Source organism: Eurosta solidaginis, chromosome 5 (genome assembly GCF_040869045.1).
Source record: "Eurosta solidaginis isolate ZX-2024a chromosome 5, ASM4086904v1, whole genome shotgun sequence".
NCBI classification, from domain to species: Eukaryota; Metazoa; Arthropoda; class Insecta; order Diptera; family Tephritidae; genus Eurosta; species Eurosta solidaginis.
The window spans coordinates 160,813,797-160,826,038 of record NC_090323.1 but is presented as its reverse complement, the minus strand read 5'-3'; the positions used below and the strand labels follow the sequence as shown (position 1 = coordinate 160,826,038).

Below are 12,242 nucleotides of genomic sequence, written 5' to 3'. Positions count from 1 at the left end.
GAGGGACCCGTAAAAGCTCCTATTTCTAGGGCTTGTGCTGATCTGAATATGTTTTTCAACTCCTCAGGTGCTCCGGGGCAACTCAATATTTCCTTCCGCTGCCTTAATTAACAATTTAAGATCTTATTTCTCTTAGGATTAAGTTCATGTAAAAATTTGCATAATATAGTCTGTAAGAATCTATAAATTTAAAGACTCAAATAAAAAAAAAATTAAAAAAAATTCGTTCCATTCGAAGTTGCTATGCCCAAAAAACCAGCAAATGGAGACGTTACAATTTGATAAAGCAAATTGCTAATGCCTGGTCGTCAATCTGGCTAAAATATAAAATAAATAAATAAATGTAAGGCCCGATAACCTCCGAAGATATTTTGGGCCGACCTTCTCTTCCAGATGATTTTTCACTGAGAGCTTTCCATTGCAGAAATACACTCGGAGTTCCTGCCAAACACTGCCGAGGGGCGACTCAAATTGTTTGTAAAATTTTGATGCTGCTTTTTCCGGGGTGCCAACCCAGGATCAATGGTGTAGATGGCGGAACACGCTCAAGTATCACCTGCATATTAAACCAAATTTTTTCATAATAATTCCACTTTTATTATTTTTGTACCTATAAATGACTAGTCATTCACACTATTTATGTAACAAATCACATGTTTACTTTGAAAATAAAAATTGAACTAAATTTTAACATCACAACAAACAACATTATTTAAAAAAATTATTCTCATTTTTATATGATGATACACGAGAAACAGTTTGCCACAGTACTCAACCTAATTAAAACTTAAGTTGCTGACTCTGGCGCTACAGGCAGATGAGTGCCTTGCGGTTGAAATCCATGCTCATCAGCTAAATAATTCAATGTATATTGAATGCCATCCGGACCGGTCCAACTTACTGTGCCCTCGACCGATATAGAGCCGGCATTTTTTACTGTTGCCATTTCCCTGCGTGACACTCCATCACTGGTCTCAAAACTATGGGTGTGAATGCATTAAAGAAAAAAGAGGATGACACAAATGATGAGTAATGAGTATAAATTATGAAATTAATAATTTCGTATTTTTTTTAGTAGGATTTGATTTCTATATTTATATTTAATACATACGCAAAATTATAGCCATTTACGTCTATATTTTCATTGGAATACTTCACAATTTCTATATTATCGTCTTTGCTTTGGTGCGTTGGGTTTGCTGTGGGAGTGGTAATTGGCACAGGGCTGGCTTTAATTAGACTTAAGCTAAAAGAGATCAACGTAAACAGCATAAACGCTCGCAACATTTTGCTGAGTGAACTGATGTTTGCTGCTGACATCCAACTGAAGTGCGTGTTGTGTGATGATATATTGATTTTAATATCAAGTTTGTTGCTTAAGTCTTTTGAATTGTGTTAGTAGTGGAAGTAGTTGCGCTCGTTTTGCCTTTGATTGTGACAACTCACTTACACACTTGTTGGCTGCCACGTCATTTGCTGGCCGGCCTATGTCCGTCTGTCTAACAGTACTCAGTAGAGCAATGCAACGCGTTTTTTCGGAACTATTCAAAGCCAACAACTGTGCATCAAAATGAGCTGCTCAGTAGCTTTATATACTTACAAAAGTAAAAAAAACACAAAAACAATTTAATTCTCGTTTATATTAAAAAAATAAAACGTGTGCGAATACATTAGAGAAGAAAGAAGTTTTCTAGCTCTGCCCCAAAATAGCGTACAAATTTTAAATACGTGTATAATAAAGTAAACTGGCTGGAAAGAACAGCTTCTAGAAGATAATATCAGGGATTGTAAATAATTTCACAGGTCAAAATGCAAACCATGGGAAATGGGTCATTCCACTAGCATTACAAATTACACATCATCGTTAAATGATTGATTTTTTAAAGGTTGGTATAAAAAAGCAAATGATAATTTTATATTTTTAATTTATTTAGTAAAAGTATTTATTTTTTCTCTTTTTTTTTTGAGTGCTGTATTTCGGTCGGACGAAAAAAGTTATATTATGATATTTATTTGCTGGCCTCGTAATAGATTTTTCAATGTTGGTTTTTTAATAAGCTGATGCGGTCTGATGTGCGCTAGTGCAGGAAAAAAGATAAACTTTTTCTCCACATAACTCCCTACGTTTCGCCAATCTCCTTGGCATCCTCAGGGGCAGGATCTTTATTTTATAAGACACAAACACAGATAATACATAAGAGACAATATCATAAAAAACATGTATAAGTGTCACTTACAATGAAAAGTTGAAAAAAAGTTTATATTTTGAGTTTTTTATTCCGCTAAGAAAATAAAAGTAAATTTTTAGATTTTTATTTAGATTGGAAATTTACAATTTATTTTGAGTTTTTTATTTCGCAAAGTAACAAATATTTTTTGAGTTTTTTTCTCTGAAAATAAAAGAATTTTCTTGAGTTTTTTATTTTGATTGAAAAACTAAATTTATTTAAGTTTTTTATTTAGTCAGAGTAGGGTTATTTTTTGAGCTTTTTAACTTCGATAGGAAATTAAAAGTAATTTTTTTAGTTTTTTATTTTGTAGAAAAATTAAGTTATTTTTGGAGATTTTTATTTCTTTCGGAATATAAAGTTGTTTTTTAAGTTTTTCATTTTGCATTTTTGATTCCTGAATTTTATATTTTGCTCAAAAAAGAAGAGTTATATTTTGTGCTTTTTTTATTTCGCTCGGAAATTCACAGTTATTTTCGGATTTTTTTTGTTTCGATTGGAAAATAAAAAATTATTTTCAGAGATTTTTATTTTACTCGGAAACTTGAAATAAATTCTTAAAATTTTTATTTCCCTCCGAAAATAAAATTTGATTTTTAAGTTTTTTATTTTCCTTGCAAAATTAAAGTTAGTTTTTAACTTTTTTATTTCGATCAAAAAACAAAAGTAATTTTTTGAAAATTTCATTTTGTTCGGAAAATATAAACACATTTTTCACTGTTTTGTTCCGCTCGAAAAATAAAAGTATATTTTTTTTGTTTTTTATTTAGCTTGAAAAGAGAAAGATTTTGAGAGTTTTTATTTTGCTCGAAAAATAACAATTATTTTCCAATTTATTTTTGCGCTCGGTATTAACGGGTTTTTTCCAAATTTTTTGATTTCGCTCGGAATAAAAAGTTACTTTGAGAAATTTTTATTTCGCTTGGAAAATAACAGTTAATTTTTAAGATTTTTGTCCACCCCTCATAATAAGAACTTTTTTATTTCGCTCGAGAAAAAATAGTTTTTTTTTGAGATTTTCATTCTACTCGAAAATGTAAATAAATTTTTGACTGTTTTATCTCTTTTCAGTTTTTTCTTAAGTTTTTTATCTATCTCGCAAATTGAAGGTGTTTTTGAGCTCTTTATGTCGCCCGGAAATAAAGATTATTTTTTCAGAATTTTATTTTTGGAAAATATAAGTCTTTTTTATATTTTTTATTTCGCCCAGTAAAGAAAAGTAATTTTTCGAGATTTGGTTGATTCGCTCGCTTAGCTATAACTGTATAGCTTTGTGACAAAAAAAGCGAAAATTTTTTACTATCAATTAAAAAATTTAAAAAATAAAATTTAATACTGTTAAAATCCCTAATTCAAATTTGGATCGAAACTTATTTATCACCATATAAGCAAACTCCTTACATACACTTATATGCATAAACATGTGCTACTAATAGCATCTTCAGCTAAAGGCCAATCACCGTGCATGTGAAGTTATCCCCATCAGTTACCAGTCAAGTGGTTCACTTTGCGAAGGCAATTTAGTTTGCTGTTGATCATGTTACTTTTGTTGTTGTTATTGATATAATAGTCTTGCCTTGTATTATACACTGCTGTGCCTTTGGAGCTGTTTAATGGCCTGTTTGCTGTCTTAGATTGCGGTGTTTTACTCGTTGTGCCGGTTGATGTACGAATGCGTTAAGTTCACAAAATGCGAAACAATAAAAAAGGCGTCGAGGACTACTATCGCAAATTAAACAGTTGAAGTATAAAAATAAGAAAAATTAAGATATGCCGAAAATAAAAGTTGAAGGTGAAGATGGTCAGTTGGAAGCTGTGATTTGTTCTTCACTTCGCACAGTGGTTGCAGTTGCACTGAAAAGGTGCAGACTTTTAATTGATTTACCAAATTTTTATATATTTGTTAAAATTTGTAAGTATTATTTAAAAATTCAAAAGGTTATCTTTTTTTGTTATAACACCACACGAGTACCTTTCGGTGTCGCCATCGGTTTCGTTTGGGTTCCAGTTTCCGTTCTACTTTCGGTTCCTATTTCATTTCTTTTTTCGGTTCCAGATTCGGTTTCTGCTTAGGTCCCAGTTTCGATTCCAGTTTCGGTTCTAGGTCCTGTTCTTGCTCATGCTTTGTTTGCTGTTCCTTTTTCGGTTCCATATTCGGTTCCTGTTCCTTTTTTGGCTCCAGATTCGGTTTCAGTTTCGGTTTCTGTTCCTTTTTTTTAGCTTCCAGTTTCCGCTCATGTTTCGGCCCCAGTTTCGATCCCAGTTTTGGTTTCAGTTTCGGTTCCTGTTCTTGTTTTGGTTTCAGTTCCGGTTCAAGTTTCGGTCACAGATTCGATCCCATTGACGATTCCAGTGTCAATTACGGTTTTGGGTTAATTTTATTAATGGTTCCGGTTTCAGTACGTTTTCGGTTTCTTTTCCCTTTTTGTTGTTGTCAGTTCCGATTTCGGTTTTGGCTTATTTTTTTTCGGTTTTATTCCCAGCCCTGAGGTTGACCTCAGTTTTGCTTCCGGTTTCATTATTTCTGAGTCTGCTTTCGGACTCGGTTACTATTGTTTTCTACTTTAAGATTTGTTTAGTTCCGCTTTCGGTTTCGGTCCTGGTTTCAGTCCACTATCTGTTTCGGTTTCATATTTTTACTTTTCCTTTTATTTCGCTTCCTTTTCACCCTTTACGTTTTTTCTTTTCTTTCCTTGCATTTATTTTTCTTTCCCTCTAATCCATTTTTCTTTTCATATCCACTTCTTCTCCATTGATATACTGTGCTTTTTATACATACCTTTCGCTCCACCTTCCTTTCTTTTCATTTCCTTACCATTCTTTTTGGAATTCTGCTACCGATAATCTTAAGCATCATTCACATCATTATTATTATCGTTTTCTCCAACTCTTCGTATGTTCTGTCTTCCTTTTCCTTGTCCTTTTCTTTTGCTCCTTTATTTAGTTTTCATCTTTATTTCCTTGATTTTGCTCATTTTTGACAACCTATTTCGTGTCTGATGGCGCTTTCGTCAACTCAACCATGTAGATCGGTCAGACATTGCACTCACAGTTACTTTCTGTACTCCGAGATACATTTAACAATGTCCAATTGCACTGTTACTTTTCTTTGTGAGGTCAAGGCAGCATTTATTTCGGAAATATACGCAGTTTAGAGTTTTGTCATCATCTATGGTATCAAAGTGGTTACGAAATGCATCCAAAATAGGATCTCCAAACAGGAGAAATTTTACAGGACCGTAAAATTTATCCAAAGTGGTAAAATGTGGTATTGACTTACAAAATATACGAACATAATCCAGAAAGAATTAAAATTCCACTATACATGTGTTCTCTGAAGGGAAGTCAGTAACTAGTGGTACAAGTTTCTGGTACGGAACTTGACCTAAGTGCCAAATAAGTACTGGCTCGTTAGTAACTATATAGTTATTAAATCTACAGTTTAAATTTCTATATTTCATATTTAATACATATTTGAGAAATAGGCCATCAACAAAAAACTGCTTCCAGCTTTAAGAAGCTTTAACAAAGAATATGCCTTTTTCCCCACACTTTCCCACCGGTTCGGAGCTATCGTACAAAAAGCAACATTTGGAATTTCGGTACCAAGAAAAAAACTCGATCTTAACTGTAAATTTTTACACTTGTTCGAAACTATTGAAAAAGTGCCAATAAGCAAGTAGTTCTAAAGGGATATCTTGCATGTAGTTCAGAACTAGTGAAAAATTAAAGAAGCGGGGAAATTTTCCACCGCCTAGGACATCGCCATGTTAAATTCACCATTTGAAAGCATGTAAAAGAGATAGATGGCGAACTATTAGGGAATCCGAATTTAGTAGAAGCGCACCAGTTTTGAACTAGAGATTTTCCTTACAGGTTGTATAACCGGTAAGACAAAGTTGGGTGTTATGTCTTCTGATATGATTTCTGTAGCTGAAATACAACCATAAGTTTTGCCAGAACAAGCTTAAGATTGATCTATCAGTGAGCTTTGCAAAAAGGAGCAATACAACAAGCAAATAAATACCCTTAGGCAGCATAACTTTTTAATGAGAATACAATTTTTGTTTACATCTTTTTATATGTAAAATTAATAATAACTTTAGATGTCTCATTTTTATTGTTGATTATTAATTTTTTGTTTAATACATTTAATTTGGCAGTTTGACAGCAAAATCTGTTGTTCCCACAACCTCAACATATCATCTTCGAGAATCATCACTGAGTAATTAGAATTTCATTACAAGTCACTCACTCATTTGTTTATTATTTATGTACATATGTATGTATATGAAAACACATCTTTGGATGTGTGTACATAAATAGCACCCAACAAAACAAATTTTAATACCGTACTAATTATTTCCGACCGGCACATTGACACACATTCACCCGTCGTTCACATATTTATGTAATGATTTATTATAAAAGGTGATTAGTTGTTTCATCACATCACAATGGAATATAAAGTTTTTTGGGTAAAATTTTGAAAAACAAATTAGTATTTTATTGATACATTAAAAAAAACAAAAACATTTTCTTTGTACTGGAAGAAGCAACCAAAGCTGGCAAAGCGGTTTCCATTATTATTAAATAAACAAGATTAATTTTTAATTTTATAACTGTGAAAATAATGGTAAAACAATCAAAATTACTAAACAAATTTGTTCGCTTAAAATAATATGAATTTTTTATGTTATTACAGAATAAAAGATATTAGGGCAATTCTCTTAGTCTAGGAACCGTGGTAAACGTAGATATATGGCTTAATTCTAAATCGAATTAAGAATTGGTATTATGACATCTAATCTCTGTCGAAATTTTCGTTGTATATTGGAATAGAAATTTGTTGTCGACGCTGTATCGAATTAGAAGAAAATTGTTTGAAATCTAAGTTCTTTGTGTTTATCTTCTACTTTTTTGCTACCTTACAGTAATTTATTAATCGTATATAGTGTAGGATGCTTTATTTTTATTAAAATTAATATCCACACAAAAATTATTTAAAAGAAAATGTTATATTTTTCATGATGCAAAATTGGATAATAATGAACATTTTTGAAAATAGTAAAATCAACATTGAAAATTAAAATAAAATAAATAAAATTACAAAGTTCAAAGTAACATAATAACAAAATTTAATAAAAATAATTTAGTCAATATAATTTAAGAACCCTACGTACAGGTCCAAGGTCGTGAATACAAAACAACTGCTTGGAAGAGTGATTTCATAAATTGGACAAAATCCGTTTATAACAAAACGAACTTGCAGAAAGGATCAGGTGGAAAAAATTCCGAGTGCATTCTCGTACCCGGTGCTCAGTTGAGACAATCCCTAGCGGAAAATGTGAGAATTGTTGCCAATTTCAAAATGGTTGGAATAGACTTGTATAAGGTTCCGATGGAACCTTCGAGCTAAAATCTGCTACTGGTGCCCACACACCCACTCCTGGGCACCTTTGTAAGGTATCAAATATGTGCTCGCACGCGCAAGCATCTCCGCACTCAATCATAAAACACATGTATCTTTTAGTTCGTGTACTTTTCTTTATGTACTTGTGTTTAATGGAAATTTTTAAATAAATGTTTATTTGTTGTTTTACACAAATTCTTAGTTTGAACTTAAATATTTTAGTTTCACAAATTAGTTTTAGTTTTCGCACTTATGTGTTGCATTTTTGTTGAGTTACCAAAATTAATTGATGGCAGTGAAACATGAAAGTGCCGATGTCACTCTTGCCACTCGTCATTTTCATGTTTCACCCCATATATATCGTACTCTCTTTTACATGCTATATTTCAATGGCTGAGAATATATTACAATGTTGTATTCTTTTTGTTTTACGTTATTCACAATTAAATAGGTCATTGTGAACGACACTAATGCGACGTTGCCAGATGAAAGAATAAAAGCTAATTTGCGGGATTTTATCCTTACATAACCCTTTTTGGGGAAAAGAAGAATTGACAAAGTGATCAATTTTGTCACATTCTTCTTTCACCATAAACTTATAAAAATTGTTGCGAACAAACGAATATATATTTATATTAGGGTGTTCCTCCCCTTTTTAATTCGTTGGTTCGGAACCATTTTTATGACTGATTATTACAAATGAACTTAGAAGTAAAAATACTCAAATTTTATTTACATTCATGTTTGTTTTGTTTGAATTTTCTTTTGTAAATAGTTAAATTGTAATATATATTAGATTTGTTAAAGTTTTACATTTTTAGTCTTTGCTGTTTGAAATATGTTTTTTGAATATACAAAATTGTGTGCTTTTTTTTTGTTGTTTTTTTTTTGTTTAACAATTTTTTTTGCCTTCGTGGCTGCTAAAATGCTAATAAGTAAATTTTGGATTTGTTTTTTAATCAAATTTAAGGTTTAGTGAGAGTATTAAAGTAATGTTAGTTTACTTTACTTAGGCGATTTTTATGTACTACTTTTTCTTTGTTTTTGACTTCATCGAAAATAGTTACGTTAGGTTCGTTAATTTTAGTAATGATGAACGGACCTTGATAAATATTTTCGTGTTTATGATGTGGTTCTTTTTGTAAAAGTACCCTGTCTCCGATTTTTACAATTAAAGGTCGTGCCGTTTTATCGTAAAGATTTTTATTTTGTAATTTATTTTTATTAATTAGGTTTTGTGCCATTTTGTGCGTTTTCTGCATCCTAAACTTAACTTCTTTGGCGTAGTTTTCGACATTACAAATTGGGTCAATTGTTTCTTTTGTCAATTCATTAGGCAAAGTTGCCTTTTTCCCAAAGACTAATTCGTAAGGCGAAAATTGATTGTCGAAAACTGTGCTACTCGTAGTGTTGTGTAGAAAGGTAAAATATTTTAAATAAACATCCCAATCAAAAAAATTGTCTTTTAAATATGCACGCAAGTATTCATTAAAAACTCTATGATTACGTTCAACCGTGCCAACAGTTTCATGATGGTATGCAGTTGAAAAATTATGTTGGATATTTAAAAGTTTAGTTAATTCTTCGAATAATTCATTTTTAAATTCAGTACCTAAATCTGATTTTATGGCATTCATTGTACCGTAAGTTGAAATGAATCCTTCAAAAATAGCTGAAGCGATTGTTTTTGCCGATTTGTCTGGTACAGCGACTGTTACCAGATATTTTGTCATGTCGCAAATCATGGTAAGTGCGAACTTGTTACCATATTTGGACTCAGATAGGGGTCCTATTGTGTCAATTACTAGTATATCAAATGGTTTACAAGGAGTTGGTGTTAAAACAAGTTTTTCTTTTGTTTTAGGTTTAACCTTGTTTAAGAGACAATCCTTACAATTTTTGATATATTTCGATATATCACGAGTCATGTTCTTCCAATAAAATTTTGTTCGCAATTTTGCGTAAAGTCTTTTCATTCCGCAATGTCCACCGGAAATGGGATCATTATGGTAAATTTTATAAGTTTTAATTGTATATCTTCATCTGTTGCTGTCTCCACTGGATCTGTTAATATAATTTCTAATGATTTTAAAATTTTATTTCCAATATTTTTGAAATTTGTAATAGTGTAATGTTCGAACATAATATCGTTTTTAGGCCATTCAATTTGCTCAATTTTGCGTTTGCCGGCTTCTGATTCAAGCCTCGAAAGTAATTTCTCTAAAGTCATTATTTCGTTACCAAGCTCAAAACTAAGTAACGCGAGTTTTTTATGTTTAATATGCGCAAAAATTCTTAAATTTGTTGTTTTATTATTTTTATCGTACGTAATTGCAGATCTTATTCGTGGACTCTTTTTTCAAAAATTGAAAGAAAATTTGTCGTAGACATGTAAAGTAAGTTGTTTTTCGTCGTTTTTGTATGTTTTCTTATGTAAATTTTTGTCGTTTGCCTTTTTTGTCTTGTCTGTACTGCCAGAATTTGTTTATTAGCTTCTTTAATCTCATCGATTGTTATACGCGATAGTGCATCAGCACAAACGTTTGATTTACCTTTTATATATACAATAGTAAAGTTATATTCAGATAGTTCCAGTCTTATTCTTGAAAGTTTTGAAGATGGGTCTTTTATGTTGAATAAGTATACTAGAGGTCTATGGTCTGATTTTACAATAAAATGGGTACCATACACATATGGTCGAAATTGCTTGATTGCAAAGTAAATAACTAAAAGCTCTAATTCTATAATAGGTTTTTTCTGTTCTGCTTTATTAAATGCTTTAGAAGCGAAACAAATTGGTAAATCACTACCTTGCTGTTCTTGACTTAAAATAGCGCCACATCCAGTTGTGGAAGCATCAACTGTAATAATGAATTGTTTAGTAAAATCTGGATATTGAAGTAATTTTGGTGAAAGTAACGGTGCTTTCAAAGATAAAAATGCTCTTTCGCACTCAACATCCCATTCAAATTCAACTCTTTTTCTGCTTAATCGGTTCAGAGGCGCTGCCAGAGACGCAAAGTTAGGTACAAACCGTCTATAATAGTTTGCAAACGCGACAAATCGTCGTACCGCGTCTTTGTCAGTCGGTTTTGTATACTTTTTAATCGCGTTTATCTTAGAGTCGTCTGGCAACAAACCTTTGGCTGAACATTTATGACCTAAAAATGTAACTTCTGGTCGTAAAAAATTGCATTTAAGTTTGAGATTAAAAGATCTACAAGTATCGAAGACTTTTGAAAGATTTTTAATGTGGTGTGCTTCGCTACACCCTATGACGATAATATCGTCGACGTACAAAAATGCGACATTGGGTGGTATACCCGGAAAAGCTATTGTCATCATTCGTGAAAACGAATTTGGTGCTATATTTAAGCCAAATGGAAGCACTTTCCATCTAAATGTGCCACGGTCAGTGCTGAAAGACGTAATGTCACGAGAATCAGGATGCAAGTGGATTTGATGAAATCCTGAAAAAAGATCTAATGTGGAAAAATATTTTGCCCTGCCAAGATTATCTAAAATATCGTCAACTCTAGCTAGTGGAAATTTATCAGCAATGAGTTTTTTGTTTACCGCGCGAAAATCTACGCCCATACGATATGCTTTTTGACCATTAGTATCTTTCTTTGGGACTACAATCAAAGGACTATTGTAATTCGAATAACTAGGTTCAATCAAATCATTGTCTAACAATTTATTTACTTGTCGATTTATTTCTTCGCGTTGAGAGTATGGCAATCTATAGTTTTTAACATATACCCGATCGTTGTCTATCAATCTTAGTTTTTGCTCGTAAAAGTTATTTAAAGTCATTTTGTCCGTGTCAAGAGCGAAAATGTCGGGTAATCTATGCAAAGGTCAATTAATTTACTATGAGCATGTTGAGGTATTTGATTTTTTAAAATCGAAGTTAGTTTTTTCGTACGTTTGTCTTCTGTTTCTGTCTTGTTAATTGTATAAACATTGTAGTTTGAAAGTTTTTCTGTCCGAATACTTTTTCTTTTCACGTACTTTATATCGTCTGTGGTATTTATGACTTTAATTATTGGATTACTGGAATTAACAATGCACCTAGCTGTGAAAGCACCTTTTTCGATTTCCTGCGAGCCCACGAAAAGTGGTCCGGGTGAATTTCCTAAATCAAAAAGTCTGAATATTTCGCATCTTGGAGGAATGATACAACTGTCGCTTTCTGTTCCGTGTAGGATTGGTATCGCGACTTTTTCGTTACCTACCCAAAAGGAAATACTATTTCTTTCATAATTAATAATGCATTTGTTAATTTTCAGAAAATCTTTACCCAGTATGCCATCGGATGGAATTTTAAAATCTTCATTTACTACATGTAAAGTATGTTTAATAGAAAAGTTTGAAAAATTTAAATTTGCTGTAATTTTACCTAAAGTGGAAACTGAATTTGAAGTGACACCGGTAATGTTAATAATGTCGTTCGTATTTAATGGAATGTTACTGTCTAGACATGATATTTTTATTAAAGAAATGTCGGCTTGAGTGTCTACTAGGAAAGAGCAAAATTTTTGTGACTCGTTTAGTTGTAATTCTATGAAATCAGAGTAATTTAAATTTAAACAATAGAT

At 31.8% G+C, this 12,242-nt stretch overlaps 1 protein-coding gene across 1 annotated transcript; it reads right to left on the bottom strand.

Annotated features, from left to right (window-relative positions):
• Positions 1-604: 604 nt before the first annotated feature.
• On the bottom strand, positions 605-1,550 carry LOC137253162 (endocuticle structural protein SgAbd-6-like). The gene is made up of 2 exons (XM_067789640.1): positions 1,112-1,550; positions 605-980 (listed from the first exon to the last, which is right to left on the bottom strand). The coding sequence occupies exons 1-2, from the start codon at positions 1,318-1,320 to the stop codon at positions 788-790; spliced, it is 402 nt and encodes a 133-aa protein (XP_067645741.1). The 5' UTR covers positions 1,321-1,550; the 3' UTR covers positions 605-787.
• Positions 1,551-12,242: the final 10,692 nt, after the last annotated feature.